The following is a 22,543-nucleotide window of genomic DNA, read 5'->3' on the forward strand; positions in this document are numbered from 1 at the left end:
ACCTTTCCAAAACCCTATCTGTGTGCCAGGCGCCAGGCCCTCTGCCTCAGGGCGTCCACGTCCAAGCCCCCAGTCTTCCTGCGGGGGGTGGGGGGTATTTCTGTACCCTTCACAGATGGTGACAGTCCTAGAGCACTGGGACCCAGAATCCCACCATCTCTTCTTCCAAAGACACTGCTTGTCCCCATGTTCCTGGATGCCCGCTCTTTTTCCCTGCCTCTGTCCCTCCCTTTCCTCTCCTCCATCCTCTTTCCCAAAGCCTCTGGAAGGGCGCACCTCTGGGTCCTCGCAGGGCTGGATTGCATTTTGTCATCATTGCCGTCACCGTAGCTCATGTTACTCCTGTGCCAACTCCGCCAGCGTCTGTAGCAAACACTAAATATGTCACGACTTCTTAATCTTCCCATCACTCCGTAGGTGTACCATTGCTCTCCCATTTTGTAGGTGGTGAGCCTGAGGCACACAGGCAGGTTAACTGACTTGTCCACGATCGCACAGCTACCAGACAGTGGAGCTGGTAGGACAGCCCAGATATTCCGGGTCCAGAAGCCGTGACCCTAATTCCTTCTGTTCCGAAGGGTACCCTCGGGCTGGCTTTGTAGACAGAAGACACCGTCTCCTACAGCTACCCGATTCCAAAGCATGTTCTCAAGATCAGGGTCGATAAAGAGGGCAGTGGGGGTTTGAGTATTGTAGGTTTGTAGAGGGACATGCTGACCGCCCCCCACCGCCGTTGGTCATGCCTGGGCTCATGGGCTCCTGGTCGGAATGTGTTTGCAGTGACGTATGTACTCTCTTCTCTCCAAGTCAGTCCTTCTTGAGGTCAGGGACCCATTCACTGGTGATGGATCAGGACCCCATGGTTGGGTTCTGTTCCTCAGGCTCATCTCCCAGCGAGCGGGGTGGTTCGTCGGAGGGGGCTGCTGAGCTGGGCCCTGGGTCACATGGACGTGCGTCTCCCTGATTTCTTTCACTTCCATTTCAGGATACACGTGAACCCCAAGGGATGTGCTTAGAAGTATAACTTTGAATCCGCGGCAATTACTAGGTTTAGAGCGAATCCGTTAGCTTGGGGCTGGCTCCTGAGTTTTGCCCATTGAGAACACAGACCGTGACTCCCCCCCGTCTCTGGAACCCCGTGACAATCAGAAAACCAAGGTTCTTGGGGCTGGCACGCGGCGGTCACACTTGCACCTGTTGTACAGTTTGTTTTCTTCCTAATTACGAGATGTTTCATGTGTACCTGCCTTCTGGAAAATAGCGGACCAGCCGTCAAGACTGAAGAGTTCAGTGGGTTTCACATCTCTCTTTTGTGAAATTAAATGTGGTGGGAAGAGCTCACTCCCTCCCACCTATCCCCTGTCGCCCAAAGTGGCCACTGTCCTGGGCTTGGCGTGTAGTGTACCCATGTGTGTGAGTGAGCCGCAGACCGTCAGACACATTGTTCTGTGTTTTGGAATTACATTCCGGCACACGTATGCACACACGTGCAACTTCCAGACTCTTCTTTAATGCTTGACTCCTTCTAAGTTGCTTATAACACATTTTAACTGAGAAAGACTCTCCAGTGTCAAATGAAAGTGCCATCTTTAGAGAGGGAAGGATTTCTTGGGTTCATGGTAGGATTGGGGGGTTCCTAGGAGCACTCCCCCCACAAACACACATACTGAGAAACCTTCATCCTGGATTCTTGGTATCTGGGGTCAAGCTCTGATGGACACTCATGATACAGGGGTTTCCCCTTTCCTTCGCTCTGTTCCCCCTTCCTCCGCTTCCCAGTGGCCTCCGCAACCCAGGGAGAGGAGAAGGCATGGGGCACAGATGGGGCAGGGCAGCCATGGTGAGGACAGGACAGAGTGTGATGGTGGCTAATGGTCTTTTCCAGGGGATGACCTCATGCGCTGCGTGGACCTCTACAACCAAGCCCAGTCCAAGTGGTTTGAAGAGATGGTGACCACCACGTTGGTGAGTGAGCAGAGATGTGAGAGCTTGTCCATGCGGGGCTAGTGCTTAGGATGCCCTGGGGGGATGCTGGCGGGCGTGTGGGGGATGGGGCGGAGGTGGCCACAGAAGTGCCCATTAGATCCTCTCCACCACTGAAGTCAAGACCTTGACTCTGGGCCAGTCTGTGGATTCAGATCCTGCTTTGGCACTTCTAGCTGTGTGAACACAGGCAAGGGTTGGGTCTTACTACTGTTCTTGGGCTATCCCCGGAGGGGTCAGAGTTGACCAAGGATGCCTTCAGCCAAGCATACGGTGGATCCTTTAGGACAAATAGTCAAGTTATAGGAAAAGCGTGACCCTACCCACCCCCGGCAGGGTTACCCGTCCTAGACAGAGGACACATACGGAGTGAGGTTGGGATAGCTGTTTAGAAGAAATGGGAGTGGAGGCCTCTGATCAAGGAGTGCAAGGAATAGGCATCAGACCCCCTTTTTTGTCTTCCTGAGTATTTTTTTAAAGATGTATTTATTTTAGAGAGAGAGAGCACGGTGGGGAGAGGCAGTTGTGGGGGGATCTCAAGCAGACTCCATCCTGAGTGCAGAGGCCGACCTGGGGCTCAATCCCACAACCCTGAGATCTAGACCTGAGCCGAAACCAGGAGTTTCGACTAGGCAGCGCCCCCCTGCTCCGGGCACCTCCCAAGTATTTCTTATGAAGGGACAGCATCTCGTCCTCAGTGCGCTCCCGTTGGGCTGGACGACGAAGTGTGCTTGGCTCTTGGGCCGTCGGGTTGGATGAGAAAGGAGGCCTGATGCCAGGTCCTGACTGCATCATCCACTGCCCAAAGCCAGCCTCATCCATCCGGCACAGGACAGACTAACTCTCTGCGTGCCCAGGTGTCCGCCCCCGGAGCAGATGAGAGGCCTCCCCCAGGGACCATGACCTAGTCTTCCTCCTGGTTAATCTCCTAATTAAGCCCCCTGCTTTACTCTTCTTCCCAGTTAATCACCTGGGCAGTGACCTACTTGTGCACAGAATAGCAGCCTGATCCCCTAAATTCCAAAGATGCAGAACCATCTAGAAACCGAAGGACAAACCCTCTCTCTTCCATTTGACCATGGCCATCTGACTCCTCGCCCACCTGCCTCCCCCACCCCCACGTCCCCTGGCCTGGTCTCTAGTCTGCACTTGAACTGGACAGAGGAGAGGAGGCAAAGGCCCAGGGACAAAGCCCCAAGAGTCCGAGACACAGAATCTCTACATGCGACTCCTGTCCAACCTGACGGAGAACCGGGGCCGGGGCTGCCCTGCAGCAGAACCCAGACCCTGGTTCGAACCCCACTCCTCCCATAATGCCCTGGGCTTTGGGCAAGTGATGTCACAGATAAGAACCTCTCTCTTAAAATGACAGAGGACAGTTAAGTAATGCACACGAAGCTCTTAGCACCCACCACATCCCGCGGAGCAGGAGTCGGGAAACCGCAGCTTCTGCATCTCCCCTCCCCCAACCTCTCCCCTGCCCCCTGGATGCTGGGTGACTTTAGCCCCCTAAGGGTCCCCTGGGACCCCTTTGAAGCAGGCGGTGACTTGTGCTGTGTGGCTAGGGTAGGCTGGGACCTGCTGTGGGCTTGGGCTCAGGGGTGTGCCCCGTCTCTCCCCTCCCCCCCACGCCGGGCAGGAGCTGGAGCGGCTGGAGGTGGAGAGGGTGGAGATGATCCGGCAGCACCTGTGTCAGTACACACAGCTGAGGCACGAGACGGATATGTTCAACCAAAGTGTGAGTCGCCTGTCCAGGGCCAAGACCAGCAGGACCCCTGCGGGAAGGGGTGGGGGAGGGGCGCCAGGCAGGGGCGGGCCGAGCAGCCCCTCCAAATGCCTCTGTCCTGACGGTGGGGGGTGGCAGGTGCATGGGCCCGTGGGATGGGCTCACGGACCATCCTGGGCACCTGCGCGGGTCATCCCACGAGCCAGCTGTCAGCCCAAGGACAGAGAAGGTCGTGACAGTTAAAAGAGCTGAGACCTTATTGCCTCCCCTGGCAAATTTCTTGCCAAAAAATAAATAATCCAGAAACGTTCAAATTCCCTGAAGCTAAGTTTCCATCGGCCCTGTTCTGGGATGTTAAGGTGGGGACAGGTGGAGGGGGTGGTCCTGGGCCTGGAGCCCTGGGGCCCCCTGCCCGGTCATGCAGGCCCTCGGGCTTGTGGCAGAGTGCAGTGAACGAGACGCAGCGTGGGAACGAGAGCCCCAGGGTTCTCCGCTCTTACACCCCTGTGCACTGCCGAACCTCGCAGGGGCCTTTGTTGTCCCCGGCACGGCCGCAGACTCTGACTGTGACCCCTTCTCCGTCCCTTGCAGACAGTTGAGCCTGTGGACCAGCTGCTTCGAAAAGTGGATCCAGCCAAAGACAGGGAGCTGTGGGTCCGAGAGCACAAGACAGGCAACATCCGCCCCGTGGACATGGAGATTTAGATGGGCACGCACGGCCCCGGGGGGTCCTGCCGAGGAGAGGGGCTGGGGGTCCCATGGAGAGGAGGTGGCCGCGCCCACCACGGGGCCCGCTGCTGAGTGCACCTCCCTCCCACCCACTGTCCTGGTCCTGGTCCTGGTCTGCCGAGCCGGGGTGATTCCAGAAGGGAGGCCCCGCTGGGAGCGGCCAGTGCGTCCAGGCCGAGAAGACGGATCCACAGCCCCGCCCTTGTCCCCAAGGCGGAAGCCCCCCGACTCCTGTGCTATGTTTGCTGCTCCAGGGACACACTGAGGCTGGAGCTTGGTGGTCCCTGCCGAGCCCTGCAGGGGTCACCTCCCCACCCAGAGCCAGCCGCGTCACCTATGTGTGCCCCTGGAAGCCCCAAGGCCCTCTGTCTAGCTGGTCCCGTGTCCTGGGCTTTGGATGGTCATGGGGAAAGGTCCCTGTCTCCAACCAAGTATCACGATCAGAATTGTCGCTGGAAGGCACTGCTCAGCTCAACAGCCCCCCACACCCAGAATTCTTTGCAGTCCAGCCCACCCTCTTTCATTTTTTTCATTTCATTTCTGTTGCATTCTGGGAGCTCACATCCTGGCTCTTGGCCCCTTTTCCATCATCTGGGGTCTTGGGAATAAGGCCTTGCTCCTCTCTGCGCAGACGGACCCTGCCTGGAGAGGTCGGGATGGCACTACCTCATTCAGCACAAGTCAGAGTGTTGAGTCACGTCTCACGCTAGGTCAGGCATCTTCTGTCAAGTCTCCGGGCTGGAAACCCCATTTCATCCCACCCTTCGCTGCTTCCTCAGGGAGGCTCCCACTGCCCACCCCTGCCCCATCCCAGGCTCCTCACGGGGCTGGCTCGGTCCCCTGTGGGAGACGGGTTGGGATGGCTCTTGGTCACCCCTGCCCATCCCCCACAGAGGGCTCCATCTGCTTGTGTTTGGGGGGGGGGTCCCCGTGTGGCTTTCTCTCCCTGGTGGGCATTGCATAGGGAGGGCAGACTCTCACGGCCTCAGCGGGGTGTCCCCTTCCAACCAGTGTCCTGCCACCCCAGCCTCATCTTGTCCTGCACGTTCTGGAGCCCTGCACGGAGCCCTGCTTGGTGCTGGTACTACCTTCCCCTTTCCCCACCTCCTAATTCCTGGGAAACCCGGGTCTGGGCATGACATGAGAAGCATTCAGGACACCGTTCATCAGTCCCTCCCTTTATAGAAACACAGCAAACCCTGCTCTCCACCATGTCAAACCCTGAGAATCCACACCAAGGGACTGGAAGAAGTGGTGACACCCCAGTCCCCGCCCACACCTCACACCCCGAAGGTGGTCACTTGGCCAGCAGGGGACAGATTCTAGCCCAGAACCCACGCCCTGAGAACCCATCCTTCTTCACTCATCTTTCCCCTTGATGACTTTGGACGTCCAGCACCTGTATGCCCCCTACAAGGGCAGAGTCCTAAGAGCACAACTTCTGGGTCCCTCAGTCTTCGTGCCGGGAATTGATGATTCACTCATCTTGGGTCTTTTGGCACCTCTTTCTTTCACTGAGACAGAATTAGGCTCTCACAGTTTAGAAAGATGCCCAGTGTCCTAGAGTAAGCCACAATTGGTCACTTGTCCTGTTGAACCATCCCAACCAAGAAGGTCAGTGTGGAGGTTGGATCTGTCCCTGGCAGGGAGGATCGCTCCTTCGGGATGGGGGTTTGGGCCATGACACCAGCAACTGATTTTAGGATGTTCTGTCTTGGTTTGTCTATGAAAAATGGGTGCTGGTAGGAATTGCCTTGTGACCGAGCGGACTAATTTGTGGGTGATTTTCAACTGTTCAAAGCCAATAGCCTTGTTACTAACATAGATATTTTGAGTGTGATATGGCTCATTGGGTTTTTTTTCTCACTCCCTTGTGAAGATTCCCGAGTCTTCTGGTCCTCCTGGAGACAGGAGGCGGGGGGCTCTCTTGCCTCTCCCAGGGGAACCTGAATTGGCCCAGTGTGGGTTTTCTGAAGTCGTTCTTCCCCCCCTCCTACCCCCCCCCCAGCCCGAGCTCATTAGCCTCCTCACATTATTTTCTTTTTTCTCTGTGCTCCTTCCTTCATCAAAGAGCTTAGTGAGTTCTGGGGACAACACAGGGCAGGGGAAAGCCCAGCATCTCTCCTTTCTGCATAGACATATGTTTTCTCCAGGAGTCTGGCAGGTCAGTAACCTTGACCTTCATGTACGAGCGCTCTTTGCAAAGTTGTGGTTTCTCGGGATTCTCTCTGTTGGGCTGGTAGACCTACATTCATTTGTTCGTCCACTGAGCAGATACTGGGGTCAAGCCAGGCATCCTGTGGGCACAGAACTGTAGCTACATGCAGGACACACACTCTTTCCCCGTCTCCTCTGTTCTCTGTGGAGGCGGGAGCTCTCTAGATCTCTCTGCGGAAAGAGAGCATGGCACCCCTTCCACGTTTAACCCCCTCGGAGCCTGGCATCCTAACACAAACCACCACCGGGTGGTGTTTCCTGGCTGGGTACAAGGTGGACAATAAGGATGGAATCCCTTGGCCCTCACAGCCTGGATCCAACTCAGATCTCAGATTTTTCTCGTTTCTTTTAAATAACTCTCCTCACTTAACAGGAAAGAACGAAGCCCAGGGATTCCTGATGAGCCCAGGGAGTGAGGAGCGGGGTCTGTTAACGGGGCTCCCACTTTGGGTGAACCAAGACGAGGCTGAGGTCTAGAACATCCCAGGGCTCCGGAGTAGCCCTCTATCCAGTTACTTTATTCTTGTCAATGTCGGTGTTCAGGTCAGAAGAGCGTGTGGCCGGGCTTGTTCTGAGTGTCTGGAATATTCCAGGCACATCCGTGGTCCTCTAAGAACAAGCGAGCCCTTTCTACCTGCCTCCTATAAGACATGATTGCACTTGATTTTGAGGGGGGAAATCTCTAAGATAAATGGTGTTCAAAGTGCATTGGTTGGTGCAGCAAAGCCGCTTGTTCCTTCCGTCGCTTTTGATCAGTCTTGCCAAGCCCTGGATGACCGGACCACAAGGCCAGCTGCCTGTGGGACCACCTTGGGCCTTCTTTGTGCCCCCCACCCAGTGCCTGTCAGGCCGGGAGGATCTCTGCCCAAGGGGGTGCTTCTTCCTGGGGCTGGTTCATGACCGGAGCGAGCAAAGAACAGTGTCCACGCTCACAAACCAGTGGGGAGGACGGCTGTTTCTCTTCCCTTTGTGAAAACCAATCAATTACTAGCTTAGTGGATGGGTACGAAAGAATTTTGGCGGAACCAAAGTCCCTTCTTGGAAATACAAGCCATAAACTTCAAAGGACGTCAAAGACTTTGGCTTGTTGAAGTGATTTTACTTCCAGCCGTGAGTGGCCTTGACAGGGAGAGTTTAAACAGGATTCTACAGACCCGCTGATGGTTAGGTAGATAGGGAAAGCACTTGAGGCGTGTTAAGTGGGGTACAGACCAGTGTATCCCCCGAATCCTCCCACCCCTCCCAGACCTACCACCTTGAGTTTTTTTTTTTTTTTCAGATTGAACTTTTTAAACATACAGTATTAAAGTTTGCTGACCTATAGTGGAATGCACCCTATTGAAGGATAGTGTTCCGTGAATTTTAACAACCCTACAGTCTTACAACCACCACCGAAATCATCATCCTGTTTCTCTCACGTCTGAAAATTCCCTCCAGCTCCTTTAAGAGCTGATCATCCACACCCGCTCCCCTTCCTGCTCCCCCCACGGCGACCCCCAATGGATTGTCAGACCCTATGGGGTTGCCTTTTCTAGAATGTCCTATGAAAGGAGCCCCTGATATAGCCGTCGAGTCTGGCTGCTTTCCCCTGGCTTCATGCTTCGGGTCACCCACGTTGTGTGCATCCCTAGCACGTCCCATGTCTCGTGGAATCGCACGCTGTCACACGGGCGAACCACGGGCTTCCTCGCTTGTGAAATGCGTTGTTTGGCTTGGAGGCTCCAGGCCTGGGGTCCTCAGCTTGTTTGCACGGCTGATCCCTGTGCTTCCCGAGGGTCCTCCAATGCCAGCCATGCCAAGTGTGAGTGGGGCTCACACTTGCCCTGTTGGTTCATTATAGGTTTTTGTGCGGAAAAGTGCTGGGGGGCTGGGGGAGGGGTGCCTTCCACTTCTGCTGCACCCCGAAGCTTACACTTTGGCTGGTAGATCCATGCACTCCTGGGGAGGGAGGGGGGCTCGCTTCAGCTCACATGGCCTTCGGCTTCTACTGAGCCTCATGAGGAGGGCGTGGAAGGTGAATGGACAGAGTGCGGGTGGAAACGCAGAGGGCAACCTTGGGCTGGCCATGACCTCTCCCCGGATCTCTGTTGCTCCATCAGCAGGCCACAGCTGTGCCTTCTGGTCTCCCCAGTCTCCTCCACGTACTCCCCCTCCTCCCCTTCTCATTTCTCCAGGTCTGTACCTGACACTATCATGCCTGCCCTGAGCCCCATCGACATGCTTGTGCGTGGTGATGTCTGAAGTCCTCCCTAGAGGAATCCCCTGGCGCTTTTCTCGTTTAGACACGAATGGAGCTAAATTTAAGAGTTTCCTGAGCTGTTGAGAATGAGGGCGTTCCGCCTAGGGCCCTGGAAGGAACACTTGTACGTCATTACCTTCGGGGTCTCCCCGCCAACCCCGATCTTAGATCTCATGTCCTGAGGTCTATTTCCAAGGACCAAGGCAAGCAGCATGGAGACAGAGCCTCTTCCCGTGAGCTGCTTGGCACTGCTGGACCCTCGCTGAGCTGGTGGTCACACCAAGCCAAGCCTGTGCCTGCAGCCCCCAGGAGGGGGAGGGGAGCGGCAGATGGTGGCAGAGATGAGCCAAGGACCCAGCCAACGTCAGGCAGGCAAGGAGCATGATCCCCCCCCCCCCCCACCCAGGTGACGACTCCTCCCAGTCGGGTCTTGATGGTGTCCTGCTGGAGGAGAGGTGAGCACTTGGAGGCAACCAGGTAGCCCTCCGAGCAAACAGAAGACATTCTTGGGGCCAGGCCAGGGGGAGAGGGGTGGGCCATGGAGCCCAAGTCTGCGGGACCCCATTCTTGGGCACATCTGAGTTGAGTTTTGCCAGGGATGATTCTTGGCATCCCCCTGCCCCGCCCCCATGGGAGTATTACTTCTGTCTGGCCTTTTCCTGAAGGTGAAGGACCCCCTTCCTGCTGCAGCAGGTCTGGGTGAGAATGAGGTGACAGGAACCGATGTTCTGTTTTCCCTAACCCTTTTGATGCCGGGGCTTAGAAAGGAGTCCTTGTTGGGAGGTGCCTCTGAGGGGGCTGGGGGCGTCTTTGGGTCTTTCTTTGGGTGTAGTTTGGGGGACGCTGATCCCTTGTGTTGGGGGGACAGTCCTAACAGGATGGCAGTGGTGGGTCTCCAGAGGGTCTGGGCACACAGGTGCCATCATGGGGATGGAGTAGGAAAGCATTTGGCGCCAGGTTAAGAGCGCTGGACTGGCCCCGGTCCACCACCTCGTGGGTCCTGTAACCCAAACTAAAGTCACGTTCCCTCCCGGGACCTCCTTACTCTCTCTGTCTGTCAAGCAAGCGGAGACACGCCCTTTCCAGCATCACACGCAGCAGACAAGCTGCTGGGAGCTGTGGTCTCCAGGCAGCCGTGTGGACCCAAGAACAGACATTCAAAGGGGACACCAGCCATCCTTGGTGACGGGGTCCCACATTTGCATCTCTTCCCTTCCCTGAGGAAGGAGATGATAGCGGGGTGCGGTGGGAGGGTAGGGGGGCAGTCCTTTCACAAACGAGCACATCAGCAAACCCTACGACAGTGGGATTTTCTAACAAAATAAACTTGCTTATTTGGTCTGTTTTCTGTAACTTTTGCTAAACACTTTATACATTTTTAATGTTAAAAAAGCCGTGTCTCCTGCCAGCATTCCTCATCCCAGTAGGAATGTGTTTACTTCACATTGTATATCTTTCCACCCTCTGGCTGCCTAGATCAGTAAATAAAATTGATGTACTATAATTTATAAGTAACACTGTTGAAACTCTGATCCCTATAGAGGCTGTAACCCGCCCTTCCCCCTCTCCCCCCCCACCCCCACCTCCCGTAATAGCATTTGTGTGTATTAATGCTAAAGAATTAAATGTTTAAAGGGTTTAAATTTTGAAGGCGTTCACTATATATACTTGTTTTGCATTATTCTAAAGGGTTTTCAGGAAGTGAGATGCTCTCTCATTCCTCCCCCCCGCTCCCCGACTTTGGCTCTGTGTATACACTCAAGATGGTTAGACTCATCCCATGTAAAATAAACTGTCCGGAGACACTGGGTCCTGCTGGGTGACCCTCCTTCCTGGAGGGACTGTCACCCTCTCCGTTGTATAAATGGTCTCAGCAGTCCTTCCAGGCTCCCAGGGGTGGCAATAATTTTGTGCCTGATGTCTTAGCTGAGGGCGTCTGGATGTGGACCCCCCCACCCACCCACCGAGATGAGCACCATGCTGCTAGACCCACAATATCTGGCCCCTCTTGGCCCCCTCCCCTTGGCGACTTCTGTCCCTGTGGAGGGACGGGGATCCTGGCTGTTCCCTCTTTCCCCATCCAACCATCCATCCATCCATCCATTTATCCATCCGTTCTTGCAACAATTAAGCACCTATTATATGCCAGACGTGGCTTTGAGTAGTGTGAACACGTCGGCGAGTGGACCAGATAAAGAGCCCCACTCTCCTGGAGGTAGGTGGCTTTCTAGCAGGGAGAGAGGCAACAGTCCACAGAGTAACTAATCCAGCCTGGGTGGCAAAGGTATTCAGTGTCACGGAGAAAGAAGGACGGGGCAGGGTGTAAGGATGGGTGGTTTCAGGGAGGACCCTGGGTAAGATGCATTAAGTAGGGCAGGTAGGGACAGCCTCGTTCGGAAGGTGACGTTTGCTCAAAGGCAAGGGGACCTGGGGTGGGGGGTGGGGGGAGCCCAGGAGGTAGCTTCGGGAAGAACGTTCCAGGCAGGAGATGGCTGGGTTATAGGCAGTGGGGGTGGGGGAGGGACACCTACTGGGTTGGGGGCAGTGAGGCCCGGAGTGGAAGGATGGTGGGGGTGGGGGGAGCGGGCCCTTGAAGGGCTTTCACGCTGGGGGGTCCAAGCCAAGGAGCATGGGGCCTGACTTCATGGCTGAAGGGCTGGCTGCAGGACTGCTGGGGACAGGGCGGAAGCAGGCAGGCAAAGAAGCTGGGCCGAGAGGGGACGATTGTGCCCGCAGGTCACGATCACAGAGGAAGAGTGGGGCCGGGTTCAGAGTCTGGATGCGCTCTGAAGGTAGCCCCAACATCTCAACAGATTGGGGTGGGGCGTGACAGGTACCGAGGATGACTCAGGATTTCCGCCCAATCCACTGACAGGATGGACTCCCGTTTCCTGCAATGGGAGGACTGTGGGAGGAGTGTGCTTTCCCATTCTCTGCCACCCACCCACCCTCCTGTACCCCCTTTCTAGGCTCAGTGAGCATTGGGGTTCAGGCTCTGGTTCCAGGCCGCGGGAGGAAGGGCAATCTTGTCCTTCAGCCCAGACTAGGGGCAGGTGGGGGAGTGAGGGTGAGCACTGGGGAATGGTCCAGGCTGGCAGCCCAGACCGAGCTCCTGGCTTGGCGGGGGGTGAGGGGAGGGGGGCGGTGACAAGGCCAGCCCCTGAGAAGAGACCACATCTCCCCACAGTGAGGCCAGTAGAGGGTGTCACAAACTGAGGTCCTCTGTTTGGGGGGCGGGCTTTCCCCCAGCAGCCTTCCTTTGGGGTCTGAGGAGAGTTTATGGCCCCAGCTCAGACTTAACAAATCCATTCACAATACATCATCTCCAACAACTTGTTTGGCTAAGAAGCATAAGTATAAACTCTCCCTCTGATAGAAGATGTTTATGCAGGTTTTCAAACAAACCCCCAGGTCCTGACCCCTCTCTCAGCAGCATCAACACAGCTGCCTGTGGTCCCATCCTGGGGGCTGGGCCCCTCGGGGGCACAGCAGCCTGAGGAACTCCAGCCTAAAGTACAAGGCGCTTCCCACCTGGGGTTGGCTCCTTCCTCCTTGCCCTCAGCCAGAGCAGAAGGCCCTGGGGTGGGGGTGGAGGACAGTATGGGGAGGGGCGGGGGAGGAACAGAGGGGGGGGCTCTAGCTGCCTCCTGCATTAACCCAGGGCCCATCCCCCATCTCGTTGCCCACCTGGTGACCCTGGGTCCTCACCCACAGCCCTGTCACTCAGGCCTCCATGAGAAAGGAGTTGTGAAGTAATGAGAAGACCCTGAACGGGGATCCTGGCCGACCAGAGCATTCCTTCTGGCTTTGCCATGTAGCAGCCATGGGACCCCGGCAGGCTGCCTGCCTTTTGGGGCTCCATGCCTGTACCATCGGCCTCCCCCGATCTGCAGACTCGGTATGGACAGGCTCAACACCAAGAGGCACTTCTTTTTTTTTTTTTTTTAAGATTATTTATTTATTTTATTTAGAGCATGCAGTGGGGGAGGGGCAGAGGGAGAGACTCTCCAGCAGACTCCACAATGTGGGGCTAGATACCCCCAACCTGAGATCATGACCTGCGCGGAAACCAACAGTCAGATGCTTAACCTACTGAACCAGCCAGGCGCCCCACTAGGGGGCGCCCCAACCACCACGGAGACAAGGGGTAAATCCCCAGGGCCTCACCTTTCATGGGCTGGGGTGGGTTGGTTGATTAGTTTCTGAGTGTGGTGACAGTCCTTTTCAACTGTTCTTGAGAACAAACGCTTTGCTACAGGATACTGAAAGTCTATAAAAAAAAAAAAAGTCCTTTTATTAAGAAATGATACGCTTTCACAAACTGATGGGAAAAAATAGTAAGTACACACAGACACTGAAACACACAGACACTGAAACACACACACACCCCTAGCATCAAGGCCTCCTGAGAAATCCTCTGGAACCACAGGGGTCAGGACTGAAAATCTAGAACCACTGGGCCATAATCCCGAATGACCACACTCAATGGCTTTGAACATGGGCAGCCCCTTCCATGAGGTGCCTCGGGCCTCACCACTCCCCGTTGACACCGATTCACCTGCTTCACTCATCACTCCACCTGCTGGCCCCCGCGGGACCTTTAGGTTTTGGTGTCCATCCCAGATGAACAATACCAAAAACTAACATGTCTTTAGCACTGACCGTGTGCCTGGTTCTGTTCTAAGTGCATTGTACATATTAGTTCAGTTTAGCCTCAACATGACAATGAGATAGACACTAATATTCATGGAGGGTCCCATCCTGCTGGGCACGCTGCTGGCAGTGGAGATGCCGTTGGGAACAGAACAGACAGATTCCCTGCCTTCTCGGAGATTTTGTTGGGATGTGGACACGCACAGCACATGGGTAATTCAAAGAGAGTCAGAAGGTGTACCTGAGAGGAAGAAAAATCAAGTGGGGTTTGGGAGGTGCAGATGGTTGGGGAAGGCGGTGTGCTGTCATAAATGGAGTGATCAGTCCAGGCCTGGCCCAGAAGGTGACATTTGAGGATGATGAAGGATTAGGAGAGCATTCTAGGCAGAGAGAGGGTAAGAAACACACCTAGGGGCACACAGCCAGCAAGCAGCAAAGCTGGGATTTGACCCCAGGCTGGGTCCAGAGCCTGGTTTTTAACGGCTACAGTATAGAGCTGAATTCTTGCCCCTGGGAGCCTCAGACTTTGGGGGGAAGACAGGCTCTGAGCAGCGTGGCTCCCGGAGAGCTAGAGTAAGGGAGGAGGGACGGACACGGGGTAACAGGGAGGGCCAAGGCTTTGGCTCTGAAACTTCTGACCTCCTGTCCTGTCCTCCCCAAAGGCCAAGATGGATTGGCCCCCCTGCTGTCAGCACTTTCTTTTAATCTCAGGGTGGGTTCTTGGAGCTGGCCCCCCCCCACCCTGGCCCCTCCTCCCTCCAAGTACTGGGGTGAAGTGGCCACAAATCCTCTAATCCGCCAGCACCTCGGGGACCGTCTCCAGCAGCAGCCGGCCCTTGGCGGCCAGGAGACCACGTCCCTCCCACCCACCGGCCCAGCCACCGCTGCCCGGCCGGGCTTGCAAGGCCTCACCCATGGGGAACAGCAAGAGTGGGGCCCTGTCCAAGGAGATCCTGGAGGAGCTGCAGCTGAACACCAAGTTCACAGAGGAGGAGCTGAGCTCCTGGTACCAGTCCTTCCTGAAGGAGTGCCCCAGTGGCCGCATCACGCGGCAGGAGTTCCAGAAGATCTACGCCAAGTTCTTCCCCGAGGCCGACCCCAAGGCCTACGCCCAACATGTGTTCCGGAGCTTTGACGCCAACAGCGACGGCACCCTGGACTTCAAGGAGTACGTCATCGCCCTGCACATGACCTCGGCGGGCAAGACCAACCAGAAGCTGGAGTGGGCCTTCTCCCTCTACGACGTGGACGGCAACGGGGCCATCAGCAAGGGCGAAGTGCTGGAGATCGTCATGGTCAGTCTCCACCTCCGCGTGGCGGGCCTAGGCTCTGCCGGGGTCTGGGGTCCTGGACACAGTGGGGGTGGGGCTGGCCAGGCGAGAGCTGGGGGATGCAGGCACTGGGGCTTCCAGGCTCCAGGGACACGGGGTCTCCAGGACACTGACTCGAATGGAGACTGGTCACTTCCCCACAGCTTCACCTTCCTCCTAAAGAAGAATATGCGTATTTCCTGTTAATTACATAGTGTTTCCTCCCTTCCTTTCCTTCCTTCCCTCCTTCCCTTCCCTTCCTTTTCCTTCTTCCCTTCCTTCTCTCCTTCCCTCCCTCCCTCCTTCCTTCCTTCCTATCTTCTTTAAACTGTCCTCCCAAACCTCCAATGGCAAAAATACATATTCTTCCACAATTCGTTTTAAGTACATGTTTCCAATACAGAGTAGAAAGAGGCTAACTTTGGGGGCCATGAAATGTGGGTTCCCAGTCCCCATGGTCTTCATTGGCTGGGGCAGGCAATTTCACCCCCCGGGCTTGGCTTCCTCACCCGCCAGCTCCGCGTTCTGGACTGAGCCACAGGCTCCTTGCTGGCCTGCGCTTCCAACACACCCTCCTTCTGTCCTGACTGGCCCCGTATCAGATCATTTGTTGTGAAGACTTTAGGGGTCTTAGGAAAAGTTTTATTTAAGAGGTAAGTAATCTGTGAAACGTAGCAGTGTATGAAGCAGACAACGGCATTGCCCTTAATCCCACCATCTGGAGGGAGATACTGTCAAACCTGTTGCTGTTTATCTTCCAGCCCTTTATCTGTATATAAATTTAAAAATAATTTTGGAACTATGACCTTTTTTCAGTTTCTGTTTTATGTTTTCACTATGAAGATATCTTCTTGTTCAAAACCATCTTGAACTACGGCTTAGCATTCCGTCTCGTGGAAGGGCCATACTGTTACTTAACCAGCTCTGTATTTTGGACAATTGGGACGTTTCTGGGTTTTTGTTTTTTTTTTTTTTTCCTGAGGTCATTTGTATTTCCCTTCACTTGATCTCTTTTCCTGGCATCTCTGAGCACCCCCCACCCACGTCCTTGCCTCATTCCCCTAATTCTCTTCCCGGTAAGAGGGGAGAACGTCGTTTATGTTTTATCTCATCTTTTGGGGCTTTTGTACACCTGCTTGCGTTTGCATGGTTCTCCCCCTGATGAGGAGAGACCACGGACCAAGAGACCAAGACCAGGCTGCCAAGCAGGCAGCCTGTGGGCAACAGACTTGGCTAGGGCCTCCCGTAAAGGGCGGGAACGTCACCTGCATCTGGGCACACCACACCCCCAGACTGGCAGGTGGTCAGGGACAGAGAACACGACCTCAGAATCCCCTGCAGGATGCCAGACCCAGCAGCAGCCTAAAGCTGGTGCTCCCTGAGGAAAAGGAAGAGGAAGGGGAGGGGCAGGGAAGGGGAGGACCCATAGAACCCAGGGCTGAGGCAGCGCAAGGCGATGCCCAGGCTCTGTAATTCACTAGATCACAGGCTCACGGCCCCAGGAGTCTGATGTTATGGGTTCTAATCCCAGCCCTGCTACCAACTAGCTACCTGGTCTTGGAAAAGTCTCTGGGGCCCGGAGTAGGGACCAACGGCTCCTTCTCTCAGACCCTGACCGTCTGTCCTTGGAGTCAGAAGGCAGACGGAGCAGGCAGGCACTCCAGGGTTTAGCCCTCAGGCCTGCACAAGGTTCCCCCTGGCTCAGGACCGAGAGAGGCATTAGGGGAGTCACCCCCCTACACTTTGTTGCTGGGCACGCCCGGGCTCTGAGCGCTGCCAGCCCAGCCTGCCACCCAGAGCTGCTGGTTTTGCTCCTCTTGCTATAGCATGTGGGGGGTCGGGGGCTAGTTTCACAGGCATTCCTACCACTGCCTGAGTATCTGCAAGCTGCCGCTGACTCCCACCCAGCACTCCTGACTGCACCCCGAGCTTGCCCCCACGCTGAGTGTGCAAGCTGGCACAGGCTCAGGACCACCGTCTGAGTGCCCACTCCAGCCTGGCCACGCCTGGAGTTACTGAGCTGGTGGGATCCTTGTAACCTGGAGCGAGGAGGGCACACGGAGACCCCACCTTGTCCCTCTCCCTTCCCCAGCCCCTAGGATGCCCTCCAACGGTGTAATCTGAGAATGAAGGTTCTAGAACCAACCTGCCTGGGTTAGAATCTCTGCTCCTCTGCTTCTAGCTGGGGAGACGTCTAGCCGGCCGATGTGCCTCACTTTCTTCATCTGTAAAATGGGACTGATAATATCCACCTCATAAGGCTGCTGCGGGGGTGACATGTAAAAAGGCTTAGAAGTGTGGTGTGGGTTAGGTGTTTGATGAAGTTTAGCCGTTATTACCGCAGGGGGACCCGGCTGGACAACTGAGGCATGACCCGGACCCCGAAAGCCGGCTGATAGTCTAACACTTCCGGGCGGTAGGGTTCAAGATGGCGGTTCCCCAGCTGCCACCGTGGGGGCTGCTGTGGAATCATCGTCATCGTCATCATCTGTTTCTTACTCTCGTTTTTTTAATAAAGGGGAAGTAATGTGTCTATATGGGCAGGAAATTCAAAAGGTACTGAAAGGGACAAAACACCTGTTAGCAGCCGCCTTCACCCCTCCACCCCATTCCCTGTCCCTTCTGGGGATCTCAAAAAGACAGGTGCCCCAACCCCACTCCCCTCCCCCTAGGGGCAGCCTGGGGCCTGGGTATCTGCATTTTAGCCTCAGTGGCAGAGGCAGGTAGGGGGATGCCCGGCCCCTGATGCTCCTTCTGATAATTTCCTCTTTCTTTGGTGCAGGCTATTTTCAAAATGATCAATCCTGAGGACGTGAAGCACCTCCCGGAAGATGAAAACACACCAGAAAAGCGAGCTGACAAGATCTGGGGGTTCTTCGGAAAGAAAGATGATGGTGAATTCTTTCCCCTTTCGCAACCTTTGGTTTTACAGTCATAGGCTCTTTCCCGGAGACCCCAAAGAGACTGGTCCTCCGAGGGCCAGTGCCCGGGCAGGACCAGGGACACTTCATCCCAGCATGCACTGAGGGGCTGCCTGAGGTCCTGGGGTGCCTGGGGTGGTGGGGTGGTAGGGGTCAGTAAGCAGACAGGCCAGCTCTGCTGCTCATGGGGACCAATGCCACATCCCCTTTGCTCTTCCAAGTCCATCACCGCCTGAGCTCTCTGGGGCAGAGGAAAGGCCCTGAATTCTGGAGCACTGGGGAGGGAAAGGCAACTTAGAACAGCATCAGCGTCCAGGGAATGCACTGGTCAAAAGTCAGGACCGCAGCTCCGTAGGCTTGCGTGCACGTGTGCTGGTGGGGCTGGAGGCACGGCAAACCACTTTCTGTTTAAACGGATTGCTCATCTGTCCTAGACGCTGGGGTGTACTTTACTTGGTTTCCAGAGTGCTTTCTACATAGCTGGGACAAGGCAAACCTCAGCCCGGTCTGCGTCTGGATTAGCATCAAGTACCAAGGAAGTGGGATCTCAGTTTTACCTGCTTTCACTCCAGCGAGTTAGTCTGGGTCCCCCTGAGAAGCAGGGAGGTTCATTGAAGAAGGGCCTGGGGGTGGGGGGGAGCGGGGAGGGAGCTGGAGGAGGCTGGGAATACCCAGACTGCAGAGCAGGTGGGACCCTGGGCACAGAGAGAAGCAAGGACAGAAGAAGAGTTGAGGCTCCCACCCTTGTGAGAAAGCTTTGGCAAAGCCCCTGGAGGCATCCTCAAGCCCCCTTCTTCCAGGGGCCAGCCTGTCTCGGTCAGCTGCCTTGGTCCGTCTTGGACTGGGAGCAGCCCGTGGGGAGCTGTTCTCTTCCTGAAAGTAGCGATGGATTGCAGAACAAGGCAGCTGGTCTGCTGGGGCATGATGGTCATGGCCAAGGCAGAGAGGATACTGTAGAGGGGGGTGGAGTTAGGCGGGGGGGGGGGCGATGCTGCAAGCTTACATGGCCATCAGGGCCCCCGGAGGGTGAAGGAAGAGGAGTGGACAGGAGCCCTCTGATGTGGAGGGACTGGCCAGTCATGGACAGTGGACATGTGGTCTGGTGGCTTCCTGCTGGTTGTTGCCACGCAGGGGATATGAAGCCTACTGGGGCTTCATCACCTGGTTCTCTAACAGAGAGGTCGGAGGGAGATTTTGAACATCTGAAATGTCTCACTCCAGGACCTACGTATTGACTCCTTTTGTGAACTTGGGGGCTGGCCTGAGCAGGACGTTAGCTAAGTGCAGGTACAGATGGCCTGTGTTCCACTAACCTGCAGTCCAGGAAGAAGGCTGAGAAGCCAAGGAGCTCACTGTCACTGGGGCCAAACCTGGGGGAGGCAGGGGAGGTCTGGGCAGAATATTTAAGGAGGCACTCATTCTCAGCTGCTACTCCTGGGCTCGAACCACCCTGAAAGTGAGCACTTCCTTAATTTTTGCTGGGTAGGTGTAGTAGTCCCTGCCCTGATGTTACCCCCCCCCCCCCGCAATACCTTGAGGACCTTCCTCTCCTCCTCCCTTGCAAACTGTGGCACCCCTGCCCCCCACACTGGCTCTTTAACCCAGATCTGGCAGTTGTCAGATCCCCTGTTCTACTTGCTAACCTGAAAACTGACCCAGGTAAAAGTCAGAGTCAAGGGAGACTGGGAGACCAGGAGACTGTTGGTGTGTGGTGGCTGCTGTCTTCAGATGTCCCCTCTGGAGATGATGCCTCACTCCCCAACTGGGCTCTGACTGTGGGAGTTTCAAGCTCTGTGTGAGGTCGATAGAGCAGCTGGGACTTTAAAACCCAAATTTCACTGCCCTGACCAGTGCTGTACCCCGGAGGGATTAAGGATATCCAAGTGGAAATCCGGTTGGGTTCAGCTAAGCTTTGTTAAGCTTCTACTATGTGCAGGCACTGTGAGCATCGCCGTAAGCAGAAAGGAGCACCTGTCTCTTTCCAGAGTTATTTGGACATGCAGCTGTCTTCCCCATCAGACCAAGAGTTTCCCCAGGGGCGGGGGCTTTATCTCACTCCTTCCTGGGCCACTCCCTGCGGTGGCCTCAGCCCCCAGCACAGTGGCTCTGGCACAGAGAAACTGTTAGCCCTATGCTGGGAAGGGGGTAGAGAGACTGCTCTCCACAAGCCAGGCTCTCCCTGGACCATGCGGGACCCCTCATTTTTCAGTCCCTAGTCCCCGGATGGATGTTGTTTCCCCTCCCCCTTATCCATAGAGATTGTTGGCTCTGCTCTGTCCCCCAGAAGTTCCCCCCAAAACTCCAAGCTTCAGCACTAGGGTAAGAGTCAAAATATTTAAGAAACTGCGGGAGCAAAGGCACCGACCAATCAGAAGAGGTCATCACAGAGGTCATTAACCCTCATGCTGCTTGTTGGTGGGGAGGTCCAGGCATCCTGGGGAGGAGCTGGGGATGCAGGGGGTGGGGGGTTGGTAACCCTGGGAGGACACCGAGACTCAGTGTTTTCATAACAGATACCTCTGCACTGGGCACCCTGGCCACTGTCAGCCTCGCCACAGCTTGAAACAGCTGATCCTGACTGCGACCTTTTTCCCCCCAATGCACAGATAAACTTACAGAGGAAGAATTCATCGAGGGGACCATGGCCAATAAGGAAATTCTGCGACTGATCCAATTTGAGCCTCAAAAAGTGAAGGAAAAATTGAAGGAGAAGAAAACCTGATGTCCACTGCTCAGCCCCGCCCCCACCCCTCCCCCCGGCACAGAAACCCCTCTGAGCATTCGAGCATGCTCCAGGGGCCAAGAGGGCTTCCTAGGCCTTAGCGTCCCTCCCATTTTATCCCACCACCTCCTCTCCCCTGCCCGCGGCCCAGGCCTCCATGATAATCCCAGGATTAGGTCACAGGAGTCCTCAGTATCACCCCCATGTAAGCTCCTTTGTGGGTTGCTGGGTAAGCAGTTTCCAATAAATGCGAGAGGAGCTGGGCACCCAGCTGACCGGTCGTTCTTGAACTGGAAAAGGAGATGTTTTCTGATGGCTCAGCCTCAGAGACGAGGATGAATTGCCCCTGCAGTCATAGGCCAGGGTGGTGGGACCAAGGTGGAGACTGGAGGCTGCATGGGGTGGGGTTGGGGAGACCATGGACCTAGAAGAAGCCACTCCAGGCGGTGTGGTGACCCTGGAGATGTGCCAAGCGCTGCGGGAGGGGCTGGCTCCTTCAAAGGGACAGGGAAGGTGTTCCCAGATACACCGAAATTAAGGTCCAGTGGACTGCGCATGGAGGGTGCGGGGAGTACAGTGACCCAGAGGGCAGCCCACACAGAGCCCCTGAAGCAGGAACGAGCATGCCCAGTTCTAGGGTAGAAGGCCGGTCTAGCCGGAGAGCAAGGGAGGAGCCTAGGAAGGAGCTGAGGGAGGAGAGAGAGCCAGCTGTGAGCTACCTCTAGAAAGTAAGCAGGGACCAGACCATGCCAGGCTTTTCTGCAGCCCCTGGAAAGATTGGGGTTCCTCATGGGGATAGTGGATACCAATATGGGGTTTGAAGTAGGAGGGACTTCTGTTTGTGGTGGAAATAAGTCAGAGAGGAAAGGCTGGGAGCAGGGAACCTGGAGACTAGCTTTTATAATCACCCCAGGGGTCCTCAGTGGGGGGGGGGGCAGACTAGAGAGAGTGGGATGGCTCTGGAGATACTTAGAAGGTAGCATCTTCCTGAAAGGCTGCAAGACGAGGAAGGAGGAGTGGGATGGCACAGGTGTGTGTGGTCCGGGTGCTGGGTGAATAGAAATGCCATCTACCAAAATGGGAAGGTCAGGGAGGGTCCCTGGTTTCAGGTGGTAATGGCAGGTTCAGGTTTGATATGGTGGGAGAGGTGGGGGTGCTCATTTTAAAGGTGAGGAAAAGGAGACCCAGAGACAGCAAGTAGTTTCCCCAGGGTGAGCCAGCTAATAAGCAAAGGTGGGCCAGGGCTGCCCACTGGCCTACATCACCTTGTCAGAGCTCCAGAGCTTGGGACACCTTGGAACGTCCCCAGTGGGCTCTCAATATCCCTGTTCTCATTGTTGTGAAGGCCCATCTACTCTCCAGCCTTAAGTTCCAAAAGGAGGTCAGAAAAATATATGGAGGTCCCAGACACTTCACTGAACTATATGCAACCGCCCCCCCTCCCCGAGGCAGGGGAGTCTCCACTTGTGAGTGTTGGGGGTGATCCCCCTTCCTCCTCCCTACTAGTTTGAGTTTGAAAGCAGAGACACTGCATAATAACATTGTGGGTCTATGGTTCAACGAGAGACATAAAGGGGCCACTGGATCTTCTAGGTCCAGTAGAGAGCTCAGCAGTTCTAATGCGACTAGCCTGTCTTCTGTTAGTTTGGGGTGGCAGGGTCACTCGGGCCTGTACAGCTCTAGGGTACTCTGTGGGAAAATGCTCAGAGAATCCAGAAGCAGTGCAAAGTCCAACTAGACTGAAGAGAGGGACGTGGAGGTGGTGTTGAGCTATGTCATCAGGACTCTTCCGGATCCAAGGGACGGAAGACCCAACACAAACTGCTATGGCACAGATAGGAATTTATCGACTCATGGAAAAGAAATCCCAGGAGTAGCACTAGCTTTAGGTCTGGCTTAATTGAGGGGCTCCAACAACATCTCAGTGTTCCTCTCCATTTCCTGGTCCTGCTCTCTGCCATGGTGGCTCCATTGTCAGGCAGGCTCTTATGGTTCTGGCAAGATGGCCACCAGCAGATGCAGGCTTACTTCTTCATGGTTCCA

The 22,543-nt window shown here is 55.5% G+C and overlaps 2 protein-coding genes across 7 annotated transcripts in view; both read left to right on the forward strand.

Moving 5' to 3' along the window:
• GAS7 (growth arrest specific 7) overlaps nucleotides 1-7,569 on the forward strand; it is a 199,355-nt gene extending 191,786 nt beyond the window's left edge. For all 6 annotated transcript variants that reach the window (XM_047707653.1, XM_047707655.1, XM_047707659.1 and 3 more), the window contains 3 exons: nucleotides 1,886-1,965; nucleotides 3,623-3,721; nucleotides 4,301-7,569. In XM_047707653.1, the coding sequence (XP_047563609.1) occupies nucleotides 1,886-1,965; nucleotides 3,623-3,721; nucleotides 4,301-4,414 (293 nt within the window). In that variant the 3' untranslated portion in view covers nucleotides 4,415-7,569. The remainder of the gene's footprint in view (nucleotides 1-1,885; nucleotides 1,966-3,622; nucleotides 3,722-4,300) is intronic.
• A 6,791-nt stretch (nucleotides 7,570-14,360) lies between these two features.
• Nucleotides 14,361-20,697, forward strand: RCVRN (recoverin). The gene is made up of 3 exons (XM_047708602.1): nucleotides 14,361-14,842; nucleotides 17,640-17,751; nucleotides 20,385-20,697. Exons 1-3 carry the CDS (start codon nucleotides 14,462-14,464, stop codon nucleotides 20,498-20,500), a joined length of 609 nt encoding a protein of 202 aa, XP_047564558.1. The 5' UTR covers nucleotides 14,361-14,461; the 3' UTR covers nucleotides 20,501-20,697.
• Nucleotides 20,698-22,543: the final 1,846 nt, after the last annotated feature.

The sequence above is a fragment of the Lutra lutra genome, chromosome 16 (genome assembly GCF_902655055.1).
Source record: "Lutra lutra chromosome 16, mLutLut1.2, whole genome shotgun sequence".
NCBI lineage: Eukaryota > Metazoa > Chordata > Mammalia > Carnivora > Mustelidae > Lutra > Lutra lutra.

Bases quoted from the DNA above. Each gene is read 5' to 3' on its own strand.
- RCVRN (XM_047708602.1), top strand. From the start codon at position 14,462: ATGGGGAACAGCAAGAGTGGGGCCCTGTCCAAGGAGATCCTGGAGGAG. The intron at 14,843-17,639 runs GTCAGTCTCCAC...TCTTTGGTGCAG, and splicing joins AAGTGCTGGAGATCGTCATG to GCTATTTTCAAAATGATCAA. The intron at 17,752-20,384 runs GTGAATTCTTTC...CCCAATGCACAG, and splicing joins CTTCGGAAAGAAAGATGATG to ATAAACTTACAGAGGAAGAA.